Raw genomic sequence first — 27,383 nt, 5'->3', positions numbered from 1 at the left:
GTTTTTAGGCTAGCGGCACCAAAATTTCAGCGTATCATCAGGAGACTGTCCTGATGCTACCCCCCAGGTTTGGTGAGGTTTGGTTCAGGGAGTCCAAAGTTATGGGGGTGCCCCTATCCCCCATTGTTTCCAATGGGAGATAATAGGAGATTGGGGGCTACAGTTTTGAGGGTCCATAACTTTGGCCCCCCTGAACCAAATTGCACCAAATTTGGGGGGTATCATTAGGGAAGTCTCCTGATGAGACCCTGAAAGTTTTGAGACTATGCCTTCAGAAATGTGCCCCCCACAGCTTGCAACCCCCATTGACAGCAATGCAGAAAACTCAATGCAGAACAAAGATTCTTGGGCAAATTTCTAGGATGTTCCTGCAGGGGGTGCATTTTTGGATGTATCGGCACCGAAATTTCAAGGTATCATCTGGAGATGATGGCACCCCCCAAGTTTGGTGCAGTTTGGTTCAGGGGGGCCAAAGTTATGGACCCTCAAAACTGTAGCCCACATCTCCTATTAGCTCCTATTGGAAACAATGGGGGATGGGGCACCTTCTTTGGGAGTCCATAACTTTGGACTCCTTGAACCAGACCTCACCAAACTTGGGGAGTAGCATAAGGACAGTTTCCTGATGATATGCTGAAATTTTGGTTCTGATATGTCTAAAAATGCACCCCCTGCAGGCACCAATGTCCTGGTTCAAAAAGAAATTTGGTCGTGGTGGAGTGGCCGCCCATGGTGGGGGGGTGGGGGGGCATCCAACTCAGGTTTTGCCCAGGGCTACAGTTTGCCCAGGGCTGCCTCGTTACGCCCCTGCCCCTTACTGTTGAAATAATCCAATTAAGACTGAAGAGAGCTGCTTTAGAAAAAGTAGACTAAAATATGACAGCTTGAACATGCTCTGTACAATCGGCAATGAAAACTACTTGGGAGGCACAGTTCACGTTATATAAAAGTCATTTGTTGCTCTTTATTCCACTCCAGCAATTTGCTGGCAGAATTTTTTGTCACATAAAATCTTGTATCTCACCTGCACAGACAGAAGAATAGACTAGATTATTGGTCTAGAAAAAAGATAGGTACTTGTTTTACTAGTCTTCTCCTGACAACTAACCTGATCCCTCTTTCTCCAATACTGAAACCCCACCCAAAGTGTGAATGGCATCATCCTTATGTACTTATTCTCCATCAACTCGGAGAGACAGCTGAGAGCCCAGGAGCTCCATGCAGTGCTTAGGAGATTCCGATCTTGCCCACAGCAGAACTTCCAATCTTTTTCCCACTTAAAGACCTCCAGCTTTCTTTAACCCACTCCTCTGCAGTATGAAAGCTAAGTATCTCCCTCTCCCCTTTTATGGGCTTCACTTGCTCATGCCCACTTTCTTTGTTTGGAGTAGGGGAGTCAGCAGCTCAGGTGCAAACAGGAAGGTCTCTGCCAGGAAGGTTGCTGTTGACACTGTGAAACAGGGTGCAAAATAGATTTCTGAGGTGCTGTCAATGGAAGGTGGTTGTGCTTCATCCCTGCTTGTCCACACTACAGCTCCTTCTGACCCAAGGAAAGTTAATTCCCAGGGCTGCAGGACCCACCTGAAGTATCTCAATCTCTGTTTAGACATTATGGCAGTCATCCCCCAAAGTCCCCCCTGTCCTCCAGGACTCTGAACCAATCTTTGTGATTTTGGCCTCATGCAATTCCAATTGACTGTCAGACAGTCAGAAACCATGACACTCCATTGGTTGGGAGGGGGTAAACCAGTCTCAGTATAAGAAGGAGGTATTTTCTGCCCTCAGACTGGGGAAATCATGGCTCTGGATAAGAGCATCAGCTTATCCAGCTTCCCCCCCCCCTTTTTTTGGCTTTTACATAGGGTTTCAGGTCTGCTTAAAAGCTTGTTTTGTGAGACAAGCATCTTGTTAAGATGGTTCAGTTCACGGAACCAACTTACACCAGCTGTTATGCAACACTTGAGGATTGCACCATCCCCACCTGCATATCACACCAATTCACTTGAGTGAGAATGGCATGAAGAAGTGGCCAGAAAAAGACAGGGTCCAAAAGAAAGGACTCCGAAAGAACTCACAGTTTCTTTGTCCTTCACTTTGTACATGCCCTAGCAGCTCTTATTCTAAGTCAGGCTCTTTAACTTAAAAGTTACAAGGTTCTAACAATGTCCTGTTACCTTGAATTCTTTGTTCAGGTCTGTAGCCCTTCACATGGCAATTGTAGTCTTCAACAGGAATCTAGGCTTAGAAGCCCAATCTAGATGTGTGTGTGTGTGTGTGTGTGTGTGTGTGTGTGTGTGTGTGTGAGAGAGAGAGAGAGAGAGAGAGAGAGAGAGAGAGAGAGAGAGAGACGGACGGACGGACGGACGGACGGATGGGTTGTGGAAGTGGCAGTGGGCCATGCCAATATGTTTGCCCACCCCATCCATATATGGGCCACCTACACCAGTGTGGAGAATAAAGAAGCTAGTGGGTGCGTGCTACACAAATATGCAACATCCAAACCTGGAAGGGCCTGCTGCCCCAAAGCTACTCTGGCATAGAAGAGAACGCCAATGCAGCGAGGGGCGAGCCAGGGGCATTCCTAGGGGTGGAGCTGACTTTGATCCGATTCCACCGGTGTTTCAGTGTGGGAATGCCCCCCTCCCCAGCTGCAGACTTAAGCCACTAGAAAATGTGGTGTATTTGAGCAGCAGAGATTTTTCAGTTCTGCCTCCTTCCTGCACTTCCTGATAGCCCTTTGGCGGTGGCATGGTGCTGCTTTTGCCCTGCTGTCCCCAGCCGCAGAACTCTCCATGTCTGGATTGGGCTGGCTGAGTTTCTTATCCCAAGATGGAATCAGTCAGAGAATTTCCCTTCCATGCTAAGGGGTTTTGTTATCTTTGTTTGCCAGCCCCTCTGTGGGCCAAATCACCAAGATGACAACTTTAGAATCTTAAGACTGTCAAATTTCTCCCCTTTTCTAGGCGTCAGCTTCCAGTTAGTGTGAACTGACCATTCCATTGTCTCCAACTAGGGAGGTGGCCAGTAGCATTTCAAAAGATTGGACTGTGTGAGGCTGGAGAGCATTCGACCTGACTTCCCCCATCCTGCTTGTTGTCTTCTAAGGGGAAGACATTATCTTCTAACAGAAAGGAATTATGTTTACGGACTGCACTGATAATCACTGGGTAGACAAAGGCACTTTCCACACAGCACCAGGAGAGCGGGTTGCAGGCAGGATAAAGGAACCCACGCTCTCTCCTGTCCTGTTTGCCTGCCTTTGTGCAGGCAGTGACTGAAGTCTCTGGAAGCAATGCGGGCTGCTGTCTGCCTTCGCAAGGAGGTGTGTCTTTAAAAAAAATCTCACCTCTCTGCTGCATAGCTATGCAGGGAGGACCTTTAAAAACCAGAAAGCAATCGCTTCACAGGGCAACCTTTGCGACTAAAGAATCGCAGATAGTGTGATTCTTGAAAAACCCAGGTTGAGGAGAAAACATGGTGCGGACTCGCATTAGGAGCAGGAATTGTGTGAAGTTCCCTCCAACACGGGTTTTATCCCGCGTTAGCCTGGGTTTATTGGCCTGTGCAGAAAGGGCCAAAGAGAACTTTCCCCCCTCTCCCAAAGTACTAGAACTTTAAGGTGTCCAGTGGAACTGATAAGCAGTAGATTCAGGAGAGACAAAAAGAAATACTTCTTTGCACAGCAAGTGATTAAAATGTAGAATGCACAGCCAGAGGATGTAGTGATGGCCACAGGCATAGACAACTTTAAAAGGGGATCAGACAGATCCATGGATGATAGGTCGATCAGTGTCTTCTAGCCATGGTGACTCAAGGGAATCTTCATGTTCAGAGGCAGTCAACCTCTAAATCCCAGGAAGCAGCATCAGCGAAAGGCCTTGGACCCTGCATCCTGTTGTTGTCTCTCCAGAGGAGCTGAGGCCCCTTCCACACATGCAGAATAATGCACTTTCAATCCACTTTCACAACTGTTTGCAAGTGGATTTTGCCATTTTGCACAGTAAAATCCAGCTGCAAAGTGCATCGAAAGTGGATTGAAAGTGCATTATTCTGCATGTGCGGAAGGGGCCTGAGACAGGATGCTAGACTAGATGGACTCCTAGTCTGATCCAGCAGGACTCTTCTTATGGTTTTATGAGAATAGCAGCTGGCCCAGCACAATTAATCTGGCACCCACTCTTTTGTTTCCTTTTTGCTGTCATGTCAGGTCTGATTTATGTTGATGGGGGTGGGGGAGGGATGGTTCAAGGCAAGAGACATTCTGAGATGGTTTGCCATTGCCTCCCACCTTGTCATGATGTTGGTGTTCCTTGGAGGTCTTCTATCCAAATACTTCCCAGGATTGAACCTGCTTAGCTTCTGAGATCTGATGAGATCAGACTGGCCTGGGCTATTGTAGACTCCTAAAATACACATTTGTACATACAAAAGCCATGAGGGATCTAAAAAATAAATGTATGTTTAGGGGGGTTTCAAGACACCACATGCTAGCTAGTAATCACCCTCAGCTGTTCTGGCGAGGATATACATTCCTTTCAGGTTGTTCAGTATTATAGTTTCTAAGAAACTATAAATAAGTCATTTACTTGCATGAGAGAATCTTCAAGTTTGGACAAAATGTTAGGTTAGCTGCATTTACTATAGATAGGGCTTGCTGGAAGGAAATTAAGATGTTTGGACAGCCTACAACCTGATGAGAGGGAATAAAAATGCGTGCCTCTCTTATGAATGGTGCCAGTTCTTAAAAGAAGAAGAAGAAGAGTTTGGATTTATACCCCATCTTTCTCTCCTGTAAGGAGACTCAAGATGGCTTACAAGCTCCTTTCCCTCCCTCTCCCCGCAACAGACACCTGATGAGGTAGGTGGGGCTGAGAGAGTTCTGAAGAACTGTGACTAGCCCAAGGTCACCCAGCAGGAATGTAGGAGAGCGGAAACACATCTGCTTCACCAGATAAGCCCCTGCCACTCAGGTGAAAGAGTGGGGAATCAAACCCAGTTCCCCAGATTGGAATCTCCTGCATTTAACCACTACACCATGCTGGCTCTCCACTGAGTCTTGCGTTGTTCCAATTATGCTCAGTATCTATTCCAGAAACCAGAAAAGTTACACACACACACACACACACACACACACACACACACACACACACAGAGAGAGAGAGAGAGAGAGAGAGAGAGAGAGAGAGAGAGAGAGAGAGTGCAGGTACTAATGACAAACAAAAACATTTTGAACATTATGTAGTATGAATAGCTATCACAGGTAAATCCTTAACAATCCAACAAAATTGGCTGATGTTATACCTGTACCTTAAAATAAATGATTATGAGCTAAACTCATCCAATTTAAGCTTAATTCACTTTGCATTTTTTAGATCTGAACCACTGTCTTCAAATTTAGATCTAACATGAAATCAATTTATCATGCTGTTTTTTAAGCTTAGAGGAACATGAAAGCAGCACTTTTAGCAAAACAAGATTTTTAAAAAAGAGTATGTTGTGGGCAAAAATTCCTGTGTAGGGTGACCTGGCAGAAAATTGTAAACAAGTACCCTAGGAGACCACTGCTACTGCACAACACATGGGGCGTTTTCGCACACACTGTATGTTGCAGATCTGGCATGTGAGGTCGTCGCCGTATCACACATCTGTTTGCACACACTTGCCTCGTAAATGTGTGTCCCACCCCCCTTTGTGCTGGCCACATTCCAGCCAAGTATGTTCCGTTAAGATTTTTCCTGTCGCCGATACTTAGTGAACTTTTCTTGGAAAACGAAGTTTCCAGAATTTGGTGCCTAGTTGGCAAAACAAACGCGGAGCTGAAGCGGACTCAGGCGGCATGCTGTAGGGTTTACGCCACCGGCATGTGACGCAGATTTGATCTATCCAATGGGAGTGCGACGGGGCGTTCTTGCTGCACGCGGACATTCCTTTGTTCCTTTTGCATCTCACCCTCGACTGCCCTCGTCCCCTTCCGGGTCGGTGTAAGCCTTCTGCAGCTTGGACCTAACAAGAGAGAGAAAGAGGGACACACGCAGTGAGTGAGGAGGCTGGGGACAGGGGTGGGGAGAGCCTTCTAGTTCTTTCTCCTAGCCTTGTAAGATGTTCACCACCTGGCTCAACATGGAGGCCTCCCAGGGAACCGCATACAAGCACAACCTTTGACAATCAATCCAATGAGGGGTGCGGAAGAGGCCTGGGCAGGTGAAGGCGAAAGCGCCTGGTCGGAATAAAAGTAAGCGAAGCCTGGGACTCCAAGCCCTGCAAGCTGCCATGGAAGGAAGTGACAGGAGGCTAAGGGGAAAAGAACAGCCTCACAGGCTTTGGTAACATCGCGGATCGGAGTGCAGGAAGCGGGAAGAGAGGCAGGGAGAGGAGGGCCTTCAAAACTCCACGCCCGGCGAAGCTGCTCTTCCTCTTCTTCTGTCCCTCCCTCCTCCTCCCTCCTCTCCTTCTTTCTTTCTTTCTCTCTCTCTCCCTCCCAATTGCAATCCTGCAAATCGCATCGACTCTCTCCTGCCGAGCTGTTGAGAAATGATCAGGCTTTCACTCTGCAAAAAGGGGGGCGGAATCACATCCCCTGGAAGCGCTTTTAATAAAACAAACAGAGTAGCCTCCAGCTCGAGCAGCAGAGCAGGGAAGAGGCGGCGCGCGCGGCGCGCCTCTTCCCTGCCCCTCCTGCAGGCTAAACGGAGATCTACCCAAATACATCAGGCACCCTCAATCAAGCTAACTTTTTAAACGATAATTGCATCTTGGCTGGAATCCTCAATCTTGCTGGCATGCCTGGACATTTCTCCTTTCCGCTAATCCTTTGGTTTTTTTTTACCGGGAGGGGTAGGAGAGTTGGAGGGATGACATATGCCATGGAGGCAACTCTTTATCTCTACCTGCCAAGCCAAAAGATCGGCATGGCAGTTAAAATAAGAATGTGAATCTCGCCCGCGCCTTCTCCCCTGCAGAGAAGGTAAGGGGATGCGGGGAACGCTCAGGATCTCTGCTGATGGTTGACCTGTCCGGGTGAAGTCTCGGCCAGAAACATGCAACCAGGAAGAAGTGCAGCTCTGCCTTCTCCTCCTGTGTCAGGAGGCATGGCGACCTGATGGCTTTCCATCTGGATATTATGCGCCTAGCAAAGGCAGTTCTTGGTGGAAAGCCAAAGCGGGCAATTAACCTGGTGAGGGAAACCTCCTAATCCAGGCAGCAATACCTTTGGTTCCTTTGGTAACGCCGAGAACCTTGCGAGGCTAGCCATATAAAATGGAGACGATCACGCCTCTAATCAAACGCTGTAGATGTATCGAGCTAATGGCGGCCAATCAGGGTTTTCACCCACCCACGTCACGTTCTCACATGACAACGAGGCAACGCCCCCACGGGTGACGCAAGGAACGTTTAGCCCACCCCCGGACCCCCCCCCAGGACTGGCGCTACCAGCCTATCAGATTCGGGCCGCTTGCAACCGCGAGATTCCTTGAGGGATGCAAAAACACGTGAGCTGCGTATGCAAGCGGAAGATGCGCGACTACAGGCCATAAAGTGCAATGCCATCGAGCCGCATACCTGAAACTACATTAAAAAGGCAAGGAATCAATGCGGTTCGCTTTTATTCTGGAACAAAAAGTGTTTGCGAAAACGCCCATGAAGAACTAAAAAGGTGGCCCCGGGGTGGTGGGTGGTGTGTGAAATATCCTTTGTTCCCAAGAAGAACTTGCTGATCCCAAATGTTAAGTAAATTTAATCTGAATTACAAACTTTTCAAGCTTTCAGAGGGGAAGTTGCACCAGCCATTCATGTGTTACTGTTGTTTAAAACAGGAGCAACAGGATAATACACTGCCTTGGGAAGTGTAAGTGGAGAGATAAGCATAAAATAAGAAGTCTGTAATAACAGAACTGTGCAGCCAACTCAGAGTTGAGAAGGTTATGCCCTCTTCTTCAGCATTATTTTATGCATACTGAAAGATCCCTTTTGTAGAAAGGTCACATAGCTAGACACAAACCCAGTCATTTTTCTTGGAAGTTGTTTTTGAGATAGCGTATAAGGCCTGGTTTTCCTCATTTGTTCAAAGAACTTATAAGGGCAGACAGGGTTGGAAAAACACTGTTTGCCTTTTATGTAATGTTGAATTTAGGGTCTTTTGTTCTTCATCTTTTTCCAAAAGAGTGTAAAGCTCTGTTTCTGCAGTGGGACCCAGGAATTCTTTGGCTGCAGACCTAACTAGAATTTTTTAACAGCCCAGTTTTCAAGTAACAGCTGTGACAGTAGCAAAATAACATGGGCTTTTTATATCCCGATAGTGCTTTGATCCCTGTAGGATGCCACTGTGAAAATATTTAAACAAAAGCAAGAAACCTCCTTTGACACGAACGATAAACAGTTTGTCATAAATAGGAATCATACTCTCAAGTGTAGGTAACCAGTGTAACTGCAGAACAATGCTTAATGTTCAGATTACTTGTTGGTTAACGTATGTGCTTTTAGATGGCATAATTTCAAGTATGAGCAGACACTGTTCATGCCCAAGACGTATGGTGGAATGTGGAAATCTAAAATAAGTGATTTTACACACACAAGTGACATATGCCACACGGGTTTGGCAGACCATGTTATTTATAGCCTTCCTTTCTCACTGGGACTCAAGGAGGATTACACAGTGGCTGTTTATGCATTCAGTACTTATCACGCAGATGTTTGCTTTGCAGTGGACTTTTCCTATGAGTTTTGTGTGTGTGTGTGTGTGTGTGTGTGTACATACACAGAGATTCTCCTCTTGTGAAACCAATTTGCAATTTTGCCCACACACCCATCCTTTTTTTTTCTGCGCAACCTCCATTTGTGAAGGTTGCCTGTCACCTTTTTTTTGTGTGTGCAGTTTTTGGTCTAGATTAGAATTACTTTGCTAGACCATAGCAATGTTACCTTCTGTGTTAAAATAATTTAAAAAGAATTGTTTAAAAAGAATTGTTTAAAAAGGTTGTTTTGAAATGGTAGCCTGAAGCGTGGAAATAACTGCTATAGTGGGGACAGGGGAAGGAAGGAGCAAGAAAACCCAAAGAAAGCCTAACTCAGATGGATCTCCTTTGCTTTCACTGCAAAGGGAGAAAAAAAGTTGCACTTCAACAGGTTTCAGAAACCATGGCGATTCTCTGATCTGACAGCACCGTGAGTTCTGAAGAGGTGAAAATGTGGGCATAACTGAGAATCAAACCCAAAGGGAATGAATGTGCAATGCGAAGGAGAGCACAAGAGCATAAATGGCCAGTGTGAGTCAATGCAATTAATAGGATGTGACATCTAATAAGCAGTGTAATAGGACATGGATTATAGAAATCTGAAACAAAACATGTTACATATGAATTGTCACACAATACAGTAGAGAAAATAGAAAACAATGGAGTTGGACCAAAATAATATTATAACAACAGATAATACATACAGCAACGAACAACAGATAGTGTATGGCAGGGATGTCAAATTCGTGGCCCTCCAGACGTTCATGAACTACAATTCCCATCTGTCCCTCCCAACATGAGCACTGGCCATATTGGCAAGGGCCGATGGGAATTGTAGTTCATGAACATCTGGAGGGCCGCGAGTTTGACACCTGTGGTGTATGGCATGTACAATAGTATAATCCCCAGTCCTGTGCCCTTTATGAGAGCCATTCTAAATCTATTCTAATTCTATTACCTTTATAAAAATGCCTCCCTGAACAATTCTGATGCTCATAATTTGTAGAATAACAATATGTAATTTGTTCTTTCATAGTCAACCTTTTTAATGGTAATTCTAGAATACAAATGTAACTTTAATATGCTGATTTTCATATAGGAATTGAGATGTGCTCAGTATAACGATCACCTTTTTTTAATTCCAGGGGCCTACATAGAATATCCAAGGTTTTGCTGGGTCTTCCAGACCACAAAGAACTTGGAAAGATGATGAACACAATCATTTCCTACACAAAAATGGTAGATTCCTTGGAGGAGATACTGGTGGAAACATCTGACCTTTCAATATTTTGGTATGTGATTTGATTTGATCCTTTAACATTTATATTTTTGTGACTTTTTTGCTACCAACAAAACCAGAGTCACTGTAATCCATTGCAGGATGTGCTTGGACTTGGGCAAGTCAAATCTGTTTCATATCAAAATCTGTAAAAAGCAGGGATTTGTCTTCAGGATTCGTAGAAAACAGGTTGCAAAACTGAAGTGCTACACATGTTTAAAATACTGTAAAAATGCTATTAATAGTACATTTTTGTAGTTTACTGTTCAAAGGAACGAAACAGATCCTGTGGAGTTTTGGGGGCATTGGGGCAGAAGGGAGATATTTTATAAAATAATAATCAATAAAAGACCTTTCTACAAAAGGGACCTTTCAGTATGCATAAAATAATGCTGAAGATGAGGGCATAACCTTCTCAACTCTGCATTGGCTACACAGTTCTGTTATTACAGACTACTTATTTTGTGCTTATCTCTCCACTTGCACACAGTGTATTATCCTGCGGATCCTGTTTTAAACAACAGTAACGCATGAATGACTGGTGCAGCTTCCCCTCTAAAAGTGTGAAAAGTTTATCATTCAGATTAAATTTACTTAACATTTGGGATCAGCAAGTTCTTCTTGGGAACAAAGGATATTTCATCCCCTCTCCCGCCCACCCCCCGGCCGCCTCTTTAGTTCTTCATGTGTTGTGCAGTAGCAGTGGTCTCTTAGGGTGTTTGTTTACAATTTTCTGCCAGGTCAGCCTATGCAGGATTTTTTTGTCCACAACATACTTTTTTTCTGGATCTTGTTTTGCTAAAAGTGCTGCTTTCATGTTCCTCTAAGCCTAAAAAACAGCATGATAAATTGATTTCATGTTAGATCTAAATATGAAGACAGTGGTTCAGATCTAAAAAAATACAAAGTGAATTAAGCTTAAATTGGAGGAGTTTAGCTCATAATGATTCGTTTTAAGGTACAGGTATAACATCAGCCAATTTTGTTGGACTGTTACAGATTTACCTGTGATAGCTATTCATACTACATAATGTTCAAAATGTTTTTGATTGTCATTAGTACCTGCACTCTGTGTGTGTGTGTGTGTGTGTGTGTGTGTGTGTGTGTGTGTGTGTGTGTGTGTGTGTGTGTGAGTGAGAGAGAGAGAGAGAGAGAGAGAGAGAGAGAGAGAGAGAGAGAGAATGAGAGAGAGAGAAATTCTGCTTTCTGGAACAGATACTGAGCAAAACTGGAACAATGCAAAACTCAGTGGAGAGCCAGCGTGGTGTAGTGGTTAAAAGCAGGAAGATTCTAATTTGGGGAACCACCTGAGTGGCAGAGGCTTATCTGGTGAACCAGATGTGTTTCTGTTGAAGCAGCGGCTTACTCGCGAGTAGGTCACCTTGCAGGTTGCAATGCAAACAAGAACCGAAAGACACACAGTCACCAGTGCAGTTCTGTTTATTGCTAACTACTGTCAAAGTGCTCCGCCAGACCACAGGTGTTTCCAGGCACACTTTACCCTGTAGTCTGTGCCAACTATATACAATTGAGGTGCCAATCAGGTGCCCATGTCTTATCTGCCTTTGCACACGGTACAGTTGTGCACACAGCCCTAATTATGCACACGGCACCTGCTGGAAGGAGGGTCCACCTGTCATCTAGATTTTGTCCATCTAAACACATGTTCTGACAGTTTCTGCACTCCTACATTCCTGCTAGGTGACCTTGGGCTAGTCACAGTTCTTCAGAACTCTCTCATCTCCAACTACCTTCTTCTTCTATAGCACACACCCAAGACATTGTTTGTGGAGTCAAGAAAGTGTAAAGGTCTTGAAGGATCTTCCAAGTCAGATTTAAACATACAGATTTTAAAACACTGCTTAGGGTTTTATTTGGTGGCTTGAAGGAGGAACAATTCCTCCTTCAAGAGCAGCAAAAGGAGAAAAACATTGAATAATGCAACGAGGACACAAACAGTAACTGTCCCCAATATGGTCCCCAATTTTTGACTACTTCAGTCTTTGGGAAGGAAGCAGTCGGGTTCCACAGCAGAGTGAAAACAGCCCCGAGAAAGAAGTTCCAGAGGCTTACAAACTCTGGCTGCTGAGTAGTAGCCTATTTCACGGGTGGCACGTTTATTATGTGACTGTCACAAACCTAAAGAAAGCAGGTGTGGCAGTTAAGACCCATGTTGTGACAGATGGGAAATGTTTCTGCACTGCTGTTTGTTTAATGGATTTTGTAATACACAACAAAGGCCAAATGCATGAGGGATCGGAGGGAGGGGAGGAAGGCAGAGTAACAATTTTGTAAATAACAGTAGATACACATTTCTCTTATTCTACTGTTCTCTAAATTTAAGGCAGGTATTAAATGTAACAAAGATGATGTTTGCAAGACATGCTGGCTACCATTTAAATCTTAATCATTTATGAAGATGCTCCATGAAGAATAATGAGATCTGAGCCCCATCTACTGGCTGTAAAAAAGATACCCACTTGTTGCAGTTATTAAGCGTCTTTCACACAGGTACCACAAACAGGCCCTTGGAGGCAGTTTTGGAATGGATGAAGGCTAATGCTGAAACTTAATCCTGAAAAAAACAGAGGTGCTGCTGGTGGGGGAAGGGCGGAATTGGGAAGTGGGTTATCTATCCCCTGTTCTGAATGGGGTAGCACTCCTCTTAAAGGTGCAGGTTTATAGCTTGAGGAGGGGTCCTGGACCTGTTGGATAAACAGGTGGTACCCATGGCTAGTGAGTCAGCTGAAGTCGTTCCTGGATAGAAAATATCTTCCCACTGTGGTGTATGCCCTGATAACAACTAGATTAGATTACTGTAATGCACTATAATGTGGGGCTACCATTGACGACTGTCTGGAAGCTACTGTTGGTACAGAAATCTGAAGTGAGAGTGTTGACTGGAGTAGGTCGCAAGGACCATATCATTATGTTCTTGTTCCACCTACACTGGCTTTCAATTTGCTTCTGGAATCAATTCAATGTGCTGGTATTATACCGTATTAACCTTTAAAATCCTGTACAGCCTGGGACCAACATGCCATCACCATCAATTGGAGATATGTTCAGCAACTACATGATTCATTTCCATATATCTAAAAATAATCATTATGAAGTAAACACCAATTATAAAGAATCTTATAATGATTTTTTTAAAATATTATGCAAGAATATAAAGCAGGTTCTCTGACAAGAAAGCCTGCTCAGAAAGACAGTTTGACAATAGGCAAATCTGGATAGATCTATTCCACATTCCAAAAGTCCCAAACCTCTTGAATAAAAAGATTTTTCATAGTATGAACCCCATTCATCATTAGCAGGCCATTATGGATTATTTAAGAGGATCTTTATATTCCTCTGCTCCAATATATATCAAGTGGTAAAAGAGGAGCTACTGAACCATTAAGCAATAGTCTTCAACAGTCTTACTTTTAAAAAATGGTGTATTAAATCTACCCACCTTACATGCTTTGTTGAATGGTAACCATCTTTTCAGATTTTGCTAAATACTGTTAATAAGAACATGATCTTGAATTGAGAGGTGTGTCTAAGTGGCAGAGGCTTATCTGGTGAACCAGATGTGTTTCTGTACTTCTACATTCCTGCTGGGTGACCTTGGGGTAGTCACAGTTCTTCAGAATTCTCTCAGCCTCACCTACCTCACAAGGGGCCTTTCCCCACTTAAGTTTTGCAGTGCACTACTCTGAGCGCTCTGCGCGGGGCAGTCAGAAGGTGCCGTTTCTTCAGCGTCAGAAATGACGCGCGCTGAAGGGACATTAGAGCACAGAGTCGGGGCGGTTGCGTTGTTGCCACCCGGACTCGTGGGGAGCACTGCTGGACCATGTGCTATTTGGGGGCAGTAGCGCGCAGCAAATGGTAGATGGGGAAAGGGCCAAGGTGTCTGTTGTGGGGAGAGGAAGGGAAAGGAGTTTGTAAATCACCATGAGTCTCCTTACAGGAGAGAAAGGTGGGATATAAATCCAAACTCCTCCTCCTCCTCCTCCTCCTCCTCCTCTTCTTCTTCTTCTTCTTCTTCTTCTTCTTCTTCTTCTTCTTCTTCTTCTTCTTCTTCTTCTTCTTCTTCTTCTTCTTCTTCTTCTTCTTCTAGTGGCTGTGTTTGTAGATTACACTAAATTATTAAGGAGAGTTTAAAAAGTGGATTGTGAAGATCTCCAGGAGGATCTTTTAAAACTGTGGGAAACATGCCAAATTACATTCATTATAGATTAATATAAGGCAATATATTTTAGGGGGGAAATGCTAACATGTATATGCTGATGAGGTCTGAACTGGCAGTGACTGAAAGGGGAAAAGTTATTTGGATTGTAGTAGGTAGACTTAATGTACAGTAGCAGTGAAAGACACTCCATGCTGGGGATTTTTGGAGAGACACTAAAAATAAAACAGCCAATGTGGCACAGCCTCATTTGGAATGGCATATGCAGTTCTGATTGCCACGTCTCAACAACGACATTGCAGAGCTGGAAAAAGTACAAAGGAGGGCAACCAAGATGATTAAGGGGTTGGAGCACTTTCCCTATAAGGATCGTGAAATGTGGAGGATTTTCTCTACAAGGAAAGGCTGGAGAATCTGGGATTTTGCAGATTAGAAAAGAAATTACTGGGGGGACATGATAGAGGTTTATAAAATTATGCATGGGATGGAGATCTCCTATCAAACTAGAAGCCAGAGACATTTGCTGCAAAAGCTTAAAGGGAATTGCTGGAGGTTGGAAAAATGTCATTTTTTGCATTGTTTAAAATATTGTGTTTGATAACTTGTGCCTTGTTTCATATTTCTGCAACCCTAGGCCTATTATGTTGTTCATTAGATATGTCTTCATCCTATTGATTGTACTGACTTTCACTATGTAATGTGCCTTGAGTCTCAAGGAGAAAGGCAGACTATCAATGATAGAAATATTAATAAATACAATGGTTAATGCTTTCCAAGACCCCACTGACCACTCCTTAGTCTTGCCCTCATGGGGCATCCAAATTTCTTAACTCTGAACATAAGGCTTGCATGAGTTCTTGGTTTCCCTATTTTTCTTCTTTCATCCATATATCACATTTCTTTTATTTTATTTTTTGCTATAGCTAACTCTTTATTCAAGACTCCCAGAGCAAACCAACAGGCTGTTGTGGGTTTTCCGGGCTGTGTGGCTGTGGTCTGGTAGATCTTGTTCCTAACGTTTCCCCACCCTGGGACATGGACAATATACCCCACTAAATTTTCCCTTCTCACTAGACACAGTGTGAAACAGACTTTTCTCTGTGATACACTTCTGAAGATGCCAGCCACAGATGCAGGCGAAATGTTAGGAACAAGATCTACCAGCCAGGGGTCTGCAACCTGCGGCTCTCCAGATGTTCATGGACTACACATCCCATCAGCCCCTGCCAGCATGGCCAATTGCAGACCCCATAACCAGACCATGGCCGCACAGCCCGGAAAACCTACAACAACCAGTTGAATCTGGCCGTGAAAGCCTTCGACAATACATCAAACCAACAGGTTTCTCCAGGTCTCATATAAACACAAAATGAATCCACTCAAACAGCAACAATATTTGCAAGGTTATGTTTCATTCAATATGTTAAACTGATATCGCCCTCTCCTGCTGTATACACCCCATAAACCAAACTTCTTAAATTGAAACCTCAAGAAACTCAACATTTCTCATAAACAAACAAACAAACAAACTGTTTAATTAATTGGACATACAGGAATGTGAATCCAATGGCTGTTCTGCTGGTGGAAGTGGATCTTTCCTTTCCTTTCCCACATCAGTTTTCTGTGAACCCTTTAGGGAGTGGAGGATCTTCAAAGATAAAAGGCAGAGCGGGGGAGGGCAAGTCAGTGAGTAGGCATATTAGGTGAGACCATCTCTCCTTCCTCTTCCATCAGTTAAATAGCCAAGGATACATTATTCTGCTTTATAGCCTCTAAAGATGCAAAAGCGTGACCCAATTGCATTTATCATATTACAGTACTTTGCCCCTCCTTGAAAATTCACACAATTTAATCATAAACCTTGAAATTACAATATGGAAGTGGGTTTTTTTAAATCAATTTCTTTTTCTATGGGGTCAATATATTTCTTGCTTCCTATTTTCCACTTCACAGACACATTGTCTGATCCAGCTTAAGTGCATATGAGTGCAGAAGCCGACTTCAGCATATGTATAAATAGCTGGATTACAAATTGCATGCACATCTAGATGCTTGCATATAGCAGCCCCCATAATTCTGTTGAAAGAACCATGCATGCATAGTCCTAATCAGAAAACTGGTCATCATACTTATGGAACAGGGCTGGATTTATAGTCTTCTCAGCAGCCTTTTACCACCCAGGTGTTAAGTAGTGTGACTGCTGGTTTTCTAAGACATGTGCACAATTAGACTGGGACCAAAGAGTGTAGGTTGTAGTCTGTAATCAAAATATAGAACATGTCACTGCAAAGACATAAGGGACTTTCAAATGATGCTTGCAATCTGAGACCAAGAAATACAGAAATCATGCAACATCACAGAGAACTTCTCCTAATTTCCTCATTATTTCAAAATGTAGCAATGCAAAGACTTTTTAAAAAATTTCTTTTTAAACTAAAAGTCTTGTCCCTTCTATGTTCTAGATAGGGAAAAGTATAAAAAAACCCCTCTTGCGTGAAAGGGAAGGGACAACTGATAAACGGAAGGTTATATTTCTTCTAAACAGTCATTGCTATGAGGTGCTGGAAGCTGTGGCCAAATTTTTAAACGGTGTAATTTTAAGTCGTTCTAACCTGTGTTAACTGGAAGGTTGTGATGCTATGTTTTTCTTTTTTTAAATATGCCATTAAAGGTATTTGATTGATTGTAACTAAAAGTTTTTACTGTTGCAGAAACACTTTTCTGGATCACCTAGTTGGCTTTTGAGGGAAACGACTTATTAATAAACTAATAAGGATATCAACAAGAACATTGGTATTTAATGCTGCTCTCTTCCCTTTCATTAAAATATTTGGCTGGAAGGAGAATCGGAAACCATGTGGATTCAGGCTTCTCTGAATGGTATGTGGTTTCAAGTGCTTTATGGTGAGTGAATGTTCTCCTTAGGACTTTCCTGGATTTTCTTCTGTGGCTTACTGGCAGCTTGGTTATTCCCTGGACTCTGATTGTAGCCATATCTGTAGGAGGATGCTTTTTCCTTCCATGTGCTGGAGAGTGGAGCTAAAGGTCTCTCTGAAATGGTGTTGAGTCTATAATAGTCCAAAAAAGTTCTGGCCACATTTCTTCCTAATTTCATATATGTTTCCTCCGTATATGGGACTGCAAAAGTTGTATCTCCAACTATATAACTATAGAATGAGACTTCCAGTGTGTAGCAGTAAGAGGTATCATCAAGTAAGCCACCAAGGAAACGACGTCCTGTTCCTGCCTTAACAGCGTCTCGATTGAAAGAAGTGCTAGAAAAGGAGAAGTCTTCAGCATTCTGGCAGAGCAACTTGGGGAAAATAGCTTGTCTCTGAAATCTTTCCTCTTCTTCAAAAATGTTCCCATACATAAAGCCATTCATCATAGTGGAGTGAGCATGGATGTCAATATAGAATTCCAGGCTAATTTTCGGATTGTTGTACATTTCAATGATGAGCTGCTTGATACTATGCAGTGTGGGGTGAGCCCAAGGAGAAGGATCTACCCAATGTCGATTTAAATCAAAACCCATTAGTGAGCACCTGTAATTGCCAAGATAAACTCCATCTGGATTAAGCATAGGTGCTACCTTGAAGACCAGATGATCTCGCAGTACTTTGGCAATTGGATGTGGGCTAACAAGAAAATCAATTATACCTTGGCACACAAAAGATGATGGTGTTTCTCCTGGGTGGACACGAGCTGTAATAAATACTACTTTCTGCTGTACTCCAGGGCGAAGATTTACAGGGTTGGTTATAGTCAAGAGGTCAAGTTGCCGCTGTTGCACAGTACATCCCAGAAACTCTCTGCAGAAATAGTCCATGTTCCGCTTCTGTAAATTATCAAGGTAGTGTTGAAGCCGAGTGTACGTATACGGGTAGCAGTAAGCAAACTGGTAAACATCTTCCTCCCGATCAAAGCAAAAAGCAAATGACATCACATAGTTCTTCCTGTGGTCAGGGCAGCGGTAGTAATACACATTTTTGGGTGGCAGCCTTTGCCATTTGGGCCTGCTTGTGGATTTTACCATTGGAGCCATTCCATCCCGATAGAGGCTTTTAGTTTTACTGAAGTTGACAATGTTGAAAATGACCCTTTGAGATTCTTTCACATTTTCAACTGTGAAGTTAAACCAGACTCGAAAACGAGGATTACACGTGTCTGGCCTAATGAACAGATCATATTCAAATTCTGTAACGTGATCCACACGTCCAAGGTTGCCACTTTCAAAGCAGGCATCAAATAAAAGGTGTCCCTTTTTTGGCTGTCCATAATAACCTGGTGGAAGTGCAGGGTATTTGCTTAAATTTCCTGTTATAATTTCATCTATTCCTATAGCACTAACAGTATCTGCAGTCTTGCTCCTCTCCGCCATGTTTGTTTTCATATCGAATTTTATTGAGGGAGGGGGCAGGACAAATCATGAAACACACCCCATAAGATGTCTCTTGCTCTTGCATCCAGTGGTTTAGGAAGGAAAATTCTGAGGGAGAAGGAAAATTCTGAGGGAAGATGGCTGTCTCTATGTGAAATGAGCAGTTCTTTCAGCATGGTTACTTTGTCTACATTCATAGTCCCACAGACTATTGATTGTCAAATACTGCGTATCAAAAACATCACTTCGGCCTGGGCAAAGGCCATTTTCCATCTGCACGTTAACAGGAGACACCACACCATTGCAGAAAAGAAGGAAGACAGGCACCTGGGACAGCCAATGGAGAAGGCTGTAGAGGAGTGAGAGAACCAGTCAGGCTGCAGGAAACACTAAGTCCCGTCCTCCGTGCTCTAATTTAGAGGGAAAACGGAACTTTCAGAGATTCAGTCTTCAAGAGTTTTATTTTAAATATTTAAACATACACAAAAAGGAAATCTGCAGGCCTTTTCTAATAACCAAGGGGACTTGCACAGCCTATTATTTTGGGGGACCATGTTTATTTTATACCACAAACCTTCCCCTCAGTGACCAGGCGTTCTTAAGGTTGCAAGTGCATAGGAATGGGGTTGCTGCTATGAGGAATGTTTTGTGGCGCACAAGTAGAATAAGGAGCTTACTGAGGCAACATTTTTATAAAAACTACACAGAAGATTTATTTATTTACAGGTTTTAAAGAACTGATCAGCTGCAGAAATCTCCAGGTAGTCAAAGGAAGAATCTGGCTGAGACACATAAATTGTAACTAGTTATGGCTTCAGAGGGTGGTTTGAATTTTCTTTAATGCTCACAGATGCAGACTTTTATTGACCAGTTGACTAGGTTGGATCGTCTTTCACGTATAGGATTCCACAACAGCTTGCCCTTTCCCCAGAATCAATTGCACAAGGTCTGCTCATCACCAAAGACAGGCAAAAGATCTTCTTTCCCAGAGCTAGAGCTAAATCACTCTGCCATACTGCCAGGCAGAGCAAGCCTTCGCTCTGGCCCCTTCCGCATATGCAGAATAATGCACTTTCAATCCATTTTCAATGCACTTTGCAGCTGGGTTTTACTGTGCGGAATAGCAAAATCCACTTGCATTGGACTAAGGTGCATTATTCTGCATGTGCGGAAGGGGCCTAAGTCTGGTCTGTCTCCTGAGCCACACTTGAGATATCACTGCTCTCTCCCTGAAGCAGATCTCAACTTTCCCTTCTTTTGTGCTCCCTCCAACATATCATTCCCATTCTCCAAGGTGACTGGATACTGGAGCAGAACTCTTATGAGCTCATATGAGCAGCTGATTTTCCTGTCACACATTTTAAGCACAGTTGCAAACTCCTTGAACTTGTCCTTGAGAAGTAAGCAAAAAAGGGGCACTTGTGTATTGGGAGAAAGCTCCCTTGGAAAGCTGGTCTCAGATGGACACTCGAGAGAGCCAATAGAAGACAGCAATGAGGAGAGTGAGTCAGGATAAAGGCACTTCCCTCCTATAGGTTCTGGGAAATGTTGGACGGAAAATTCATAAGGGGAGGAAATGTAGCTGTTTCTTCAGGAACTACCTGCATGTCTTCTGTAAAATCAAAGGATTTATGTGGGTCCTGTCCATCCGTGACAGATGCAACTTGTACAAAAACAAAGCTATGAGATTCAAAACTGGGCACCTGACCCATGACTAAGATGGAAGCTGTTCTGCCAGAGAGGAAGGAAATCAGAACATGCTGCCTGGGAAATCGCCCATACCATTAAAAATGGAGGCCAAAGCTTCTTGTTTGTGTAACTCATCAGAAAATACAGACCTTTGAACATGGGCCAGCAATTGGTTTGATCAGATCTGAATTGATCAAAATTGATCTAAACTGGTTTTAACTGTTCTAAATCTGGTTTCACTGGTATGAACTAGTTGGGCAGCCCAATCCAGAGCTCCAGGCAGCAGGTGATGGTGCCGCCCTACCTGCTCCAGAGGCCTTTCTGGTGGTGCCAAAAAACTCTGCCAGAAAGCTCTCCATAGGGCCTAATGGACCATCAAGGACTTGGGCCATGGTGCGACTTACCACAAACCTGGGCTGGAAGCCGACTAATGACAGTTCCACTCCGATGAATGTCCTAGCTCACCCCGCGCCCCAAATTAGCATCTGATTGGGAAATCAGCACAGCTCCACATTGGCCTGGCCATCCGGTTTTCAGCACCACAGAGGTAAGGGGTGGCTGGACGCCAGCATTTCTGCCCCCTTCGTCGGCATGGGTGCCCCTTGCCTGGCGGAGGAGGCAAATATATCCAACTGGCCTCAACACAGGCCAGGGCCTATTCTGTCCTGGCCCCTACCTGGTGGAATGTGCTCCCGAGATCAGGGCCCTGCGGGACTTAAGTTGTTTCCACAGGGCCTGTAAGATGGAGTTATTCCGCTGGGCTTTTCCTGGAGGCTGACACTTTATTGGCCTCCCAGGGGGTTAGTTTTTACTGGTTTTACCCAGTCTAAATTGGTTTGAACTGGTTTGAACTAGGCTAAATTAGGTATGAACCTAGGTATGAACCTTGTATGAACACTTGACACTGCATTGTGTAATAGGTCATCTGACCAGACACAGTTATGGCAGCATTATAGTATTAACTGGACACTAAACCAGTTCAGAGCCAAACAGACCAGTTCAAACATGTTTAAACCTGTCTAAACTAGTTTAAAGAAATTCAGACCTGTTCAAACATGTTCCAAGCAGTTCAGACTTCTTCAGAATACTTTAGATTAACTCCTTTCAAACAAGTTCAGACCAGTCCAGACCCATTCAATCTAGTTAAAAGCAGAGACCACTTCAGTCCAGTTTTACTGGTCATGCCACAACCAACTCAAAGTGACTGCAGCACTATGAAGGTTTCAAGGCAAGGTATGAGAGGAGTTGATGTCCCATTGCCCTTCTGTGCATAACAATCACATTCTTCCTTATAGGTCTCCCCATTCAAGACATTACTGACCTCTGCTTAGCTTCCAAGCTCTGGTGAGATCATGCTAGTCAGGGATATTCAAGCTGCTTCAATTCAAATCATTTTATACGATTCTAAAACAGTTTAAATCAGTTCAAAATATTTCAAACCAGCATGGTGTAATGGTTAAGAGCAGATGAACTCTAATCTGGATAACTGGGTTTGATTCCCCTCTCCTCAATATGAGCAGTGGACTTTAATCCAGTGAATCAGTTTTGTTTTCCCATTCTTTCATGTGAAGGCTGCTGGGTGACCTTGGCCTAGTCACAGCTCTCTCAGAACTCTCTCAACCCCACCTACCACACAAGGTTTCGGTTGTGGGGAGACGAAGGGAAGGAGTTTGTAAGCTGCTTTGAGACTCTTTATGGTTGAGAAAAGCAGGGTATAAATCCAGATTCCTCCGCTTCTTCAACCAGTTCAGGTCACTTTAAACCAGTTTAAAACATGCTGGAAAGCTCTTGGTAACACGGCATCAATTTAGGGGGAAGAAAATAGAGATTATATGAGATAAAGAAGAAATTAACCTGTTGGTTTAATTAACAGCACGGAATGGGCCAGAATTGGTAGAATGTGAAAAATAGATTCTAGATCAAATCTTTTAGGGTCTTCACAGTTAGCTGAATGTCACTATCACCATCGCACATGTAGAATAACCACTTTGCATAGGTCAGAACAGAAACTTTTTCAAAGTGTAGATAAGCAGATTTAAGTCACTTTGTAGATGTCCTAAAAGATGGGAATGTTTGTTCTTGTTAACTAGAGTTTAAGATAGAGAATAACCTCTACTAAGTTTTCTTAGAACTAAAAGTCATCAGCAAAGAACTAAAAGTCATCAGCAAGTCAATACAGTGTAGTGTTTATTGTATGTAATGGAAGGTACACTTGAATTCCAAAAATTTAAAACATATAAAAAGTGATTAAAGGGCTAACATTTTATCGACAGTTGATAAATGCATAAGAATGTTTATTATACAGCAGGGTACAATGTAGTGTTAATGCCAATGGGGCACCATGAAAGTTAGTCTTTAAAAAATCCCACTATGTAGCTTTTATACAAACAAAACCACTTGTGGACATTTCGAATTGTATGGAGAAGATTGTTGAAGGAGAAGCAGTCCCATAACATTTCTTAGGATTAGATATTAGCGTTAAAGTAATTAGTTGGAGTGAAAATGTCAAAAAGAAAGTAGAAATGTTCTTGTTCACAGAAATGCACATCCAATTTTTTTGTTTCCCATAAGAACAATAGGTATAGATTGTAACTCTCCCCATATGAAATAATTTACACACAGATGAAAACTAGGAACACTAAAATAATCACTAAATAGAGTTCTTCTTGCAAATAAACAAGCCATAACGATTCTTGCATGATCAAATATGAAAAAATCCATAGCTGAAATAGTATTTCTCTCTTTCTCTTTTAAACAAGATTCTAAAATAAAAAGGAATAAATCTCAGCAAAATGTGCAACCTAAAAATCAGCCAAGCTTATATTTGTAGTACAACCATATTAAGAAACCACTGGTCAGAAATACAACCGCATTGGGAAAAAGTTTATAATCCACAAAACTCTTTGCCAGGCCATGAAATAAAACAGCTCCACAGTTTACAAGTAAAACTGAGGCAACATAGATGCGTGCTTAATTGTCTTCAGTTAAGTAGATATTCAGGCAGAAGATGTAACACTTTGTTTGTACACAGCATGGTATGCATTGCGCAGCAAGACATAAGGAAAGCAAGACTCCAGAAGATCCATGGTCAGGAACGGCGACTCCTGCACAATCTAAGACAACAGAAGAAACCAATCAGAGGCCTGCAGAACTTGGCAGCTGCTGATCAAACTCATCTACTCCTTCAATATTACACCCATTTCCCAAGTAAAACACCACCATTACATTATTTCCAAAAACATTCACGGTAAACTAGGAACACAAGAATTTCACATGAGGCTCCAATAATAGTGGCATATCTGGAGAAACAATCCAGAGACCAAAAAGTAGCAGAGCAACAGTTGGTGGTAAGAGAAAGAAAAAGCAGTTTTCAGATGCTTGCATCTCTGGAACACTGATATTGTGGTTACTATAACCCTTTCCCAGGGAAAGATGACAACATGGTCGTGTGCACTGTGGCAGGAGTTGCAACAGCGCACAACAGCATTGTAAAGTAGGGCAGATTCTCTTAAAATTTGGATGTAAACTTACCATGTCTAGGAGCAAGTAAACAGATTCTCTGTTTCGTGTAGTGGTTTTATCTGTTTCCTGACCAATTTTCAGTAAACTAGAGGACGCCAGCTAGAATAAACACAAGTAGAAATGTCAAAGTGTCTGCTTTTAAAAATTTCATGACGAGCAATTTCTGCTATAAAGTACTATTTGTATAAGGCAAGCTACCATTTTCACATTAGGAATGCTATGAGATTTTGAATTCAGAGCCCATAATTACACAGATTAGTGCGGGATAAGATTAGTTCCTGGATAAGATCAGTATTATTGCAAGTCAACAAAAGTTAGAAAGAAACTGATACTTATGCATACCTACAATGCTAGTTAAATTCTTTATAATCAGCTTTGTAATCACTGCCATGTAAAAGAAAGTCACGATAATGCCATTTGGCTTCAAGAAAAAAATTTAAAAACACAGCTGCACTTTCTTGTAATTTATGTTCACTGAGTGTCTCCTGCACAGGCACATAGAGAACTGTGCAAGTGCAGGCTGATTGCAGAGAACTGACCAGGCTTCCAGGAATCAACGTGGGGTAGTGGTTAAGAGCACCAGACTCTAATCTGACGAATTGGTTTTCTTTCCCCACTCCTACACATGAAGCCTGCTGGGTGACCTTGGGCCAGTCACAGATCTCTCTGAACTTTCTCAGTTCCATTTGCCTCACAAGTGTCTGTTGTGGAGAGGGGAAGGCAATTGTACGTAGTTTTGACACTCCTTGAAAGGTTGAGAAAAGTGGAATATAAAAGGAGGAGGAGAAGGGGGAGGAGGAAGAGGAAGAGAAATTTCTCCTGTAATTCTCTCCTGTAAGAGGTCTCAAAACAATCTCTCCTGTAAGAGGTCTCAAAACAGCTTACGAACTCCTTCCCTTCCTCTCCCTACACAGCCACCTTATGAGGTTGGTGGGGCTGAGAGAGTTCTGAAGAACTGTGATTGGCCCAAGGTCACCCAGAAAACTTCATGTGTAGGAGCACGGAACCAAACTCTGTTCTCCAGATTAGAATCTAGTGCTCATATAAAAATCAGCTCCTCCTCTTCTTCTAGAAGGTCCATAGGGCTCGGAATGTCCCTCCCACTCCAGGGAGAGGAAGTGAGGGAGTGACTCAGAGACAGACAGTGGAACACAGAAGGGAAGGAAGTGAGAGGGAGTACCCCGGACTCAGGAGGGCCGTGCTGCCAAGGCCAGAAGGGCCCAAGCTGAAACAAACCGTCCTGGCCAGCAACTTGGCATCACCTAATGCAGAGGGCCCACCAACGAGGCCCAGCCCAGAGGTTCAGACGGGGTAGAAAAGTCAGACATCCGTTCCCAAGCCACTCAGAACAAGGACGGGTTGTAGATCGCTTGGGAGATGGAAAGGAGGAACAGCAGGCCCAGCAGGAGATGGGGGGAGCCCCACACAAACTTTACCCGTGGTCTTGAGTAACTGAAGATGGCTGTTCATGGACAGCGACAATCTGTCAAGAAAATGACATTCTGTGTCCTGTAGCACTGCCACCTGTTTTCCCCTGGATGGTGTATCCCTGAGTGCCTATGATGGGCGCACTTTCCTTGTTAGAAGGCGCATTGGGAACTAGGCCCCTGAAAGCGATGAGATGGCTGGTGCCAATATGGTTTACCAGGATAATAGTGATGTGAATGATGAGGGAAGAACCTCTGTTTACAACCCCCCCGTGCCCTGCGGGATAACACCCAACAATTTTGTAGTAAATCTGCTTTTTCTAATCCTGTCCAGTCTTCTGACTGAAGAGAGTCTTGCCGTCACAAGGAAGGTCTTCAACTCTTTATATGAGCACTAGACTCTAATCTGAAGAACAGGGATAAGGAGGAAGCTTGTTTCTTCACAACCACTCTGGATGTCATAGCAAACAAAAGTCCTTTTGTCCTGTGATAAGGAATCAGTGCATTGGACCATGTGGTCCCAAAGGAACATCTGATAAGGTCCCATCACAGAAGTGAAACTGGATACTCTTAAGGCCTACATAAGCATAAGCATAAGCATTTTATTGTCATTGTGCACGCACAACGAAATTTACAGCAGCATTCCTCGATGCACACAATTTCAGACTCATACATCATCATCCTCCACCCATCCCTACACAGCCCCAAATACATCAATATGAAGCAGCGGAGTTTAGCATAGCCACAGCTCTAGAGTAGAAGCTGTCTCTAAGCCTCTTTGTCCTAGTTCTGAGGGCCCTGTATCGTCTGCCAGCATCAGAGAAATACACTTTACTATTTAAAGTGTCTAATTTCCTCCCCTCCTTATCCTTAGGGGAGAAAAAGGAGCCAGATCTGTAATGTGATGGGAGTACCTCAGTAACCTCAAGCCTCAAATACTGTTCGTGTCTAGCCTATAGAGTTAAAAAAATAGCAAGTTTAGGAAACACGAGTCCCACTGAGGCAGAAAATTAAGCTGCATTTTTGTATTTGAAATGTTCTGTTGATTTGCTGTTTTAAAGTGCAGCCGTTTTGTGAGCCGCCTCGAGCCCTTCAGGGGTGAGGCGGCTTATAAATCTCATAATAAATAAATAAATAAATAAAATAAAAGACATTCAATGTGCCCATCATTTTAAGGCATCTTTGTTCCACACTTGGAACATTTCTTGAATAATATCATGTAGACAAAGAAGACCTGAGGTAAGCTGAAGCCCTCAGCTAAAGCTGATCTTCTCTCCATAGTGGCAAAAAAAAAAAAGAACTGAGGGAGAAACGCTCTCTCCACCTCCATCATGACATTCTGGGCATTCTGAGCACTCTCCAAGTGCTCTGAAGCTTGTAGAAGCTTTCTGGTCAGTTATTCACAGCCAGCCTGCGCAGTCCTATGTGCGACTGCACAGAAGACACAATGATGGGCTACAAAATGTTAAATGGCCCAAAAACAAAACTGCACTTACAGCCAAGAATTCTTTTAGACGGTCTTCAATGCTTCCCTTGTGTATGGTAAATAACGCTGCAGCAATCTGGTTGATAGCTTTGGCCAGGCAATGGATATTGTTGCAGTGACCTAAACAAAAAGACATTTGTGTTATTACTTTACCTTCACTTACACTCTTGAGCATTTTGGCTGAATGAAAGGTATCTTCTAACAGCAGGAGGACAATGTTTAGAAATGAATAACTTTAAGATATGTTAAAAGAGCCCCCTGATACATGCAATTTCATACATAGGATGAAAAGACTTACAGTGTAATCAGGGGAACGGGGGGAAATCCCCCTCTGGATGTGGCATGGGCTTCTGCCAACATAAATACCCTCTCTGGGGGACTTACTCTGGCGAAGGGGCAAATCCACCAGCGCCCAGCCGTTTTAGCACCCTGCAACATTCAGGTGCGATGCCTGGCCTCGTGCTGGTGCTTAAACGCCATCCCCGGCTATGCCAACTTTCTGGGAGGTGGGGCTGACTTTAGTTGGCCTCCAGACTCCTCTCATCCCTGAATGCCAGCAGAGCTGCTAGCAGAGATACGCTGTGACATTTGCAGCATATCTCTCTTCTCCCCTACGGGGGAGTGTGAGGATTTTTGAAAAAAAAAACTTTTTCAGACTTCTCACACTGTGGGAAAACCCAGTGGAGTGGG

General features: G+C 43.4%; 2 protein-coding genes across 8 annotated transcripts in view; both read right to left on the bottom strand.

Annotated features, from left to right (window-relative positions):
- Positions 1–17,087: 17,087 nt before the first annotated feature.
- LOC125427163 (cytosolic carboxypeptidase 6-like) lies at positions 17,088–18,569 on the bottom strand. Its single transcript, XM_048486268.1, has one exon. It carries the CDS (start codon positions 18,567–18,569, stop codon positions 17,088–17,090), a length of 1,482 nt encoding a protein of 493 aa, XP_048342225.1.
- A 3,859-nt stretch (positions 18,570–22,428) lies between these two features.
- The window catches only part of NCKAP1 (NCK associated protein 1), a 73,594-nt gene continuing 68,639 nt past the window's right edge, over positions 22,429–27,383 (bottom strand). For all 7 annotated transcript variants that reach the window (XM_048485945.1, XM_048485947.1, XM_048485946.1 and 4 more), the window contains 3 exons: positions 26,704–26,813; positions 23,790–23,879; positions 22,429–23,371 (listed from right to left, as the gene is read on the bottom strand). In XM_048485945.1, coding sequence (XP_048341902.1) covers positions 23,255–23,371; positions 23,790–23,879; positions 26,704–26,813 — 317 coding nt within the window. In that variant the 3' untranslated portion in view covers positions 22,429–23,254. The remainder of the gene's footprint in view (positions 23,372–23,789; positions 23,880–26,703; positions 26,814–27,383) is intronic.

Source organism: Sphaerodactylus townsendi, linkage group LG02 (genome assembly GCF_021028975.2).
Source record: "Sphaerodactylus townsendi isolate TG3544 linkage group LG02, MPM_Stown_v2.3, whole genome shotgun sequence".
Classification (NCBI taxonomy): domain Eukaryota; kingdom Metazoa; phylum Chordata; class Lepidosauria; order Squamata; family Sphaerodactylidae; genus Sphaerodactylus; species Sphaerodactylus townsendi.
This window is presented reverse-complemented; position numbering and strand designations above follow the sequence as displayed.

Bases quoted from the DNA above. Each gene is read 5' to 3' on its own strand.
- LOC125427163 (XM_048486268.1), bottom strand. From the start codon at position 18,569: ATGGCGGAGAGGAGCAAGACTGCAGATACTGTTAGTGCTATAGGAATA.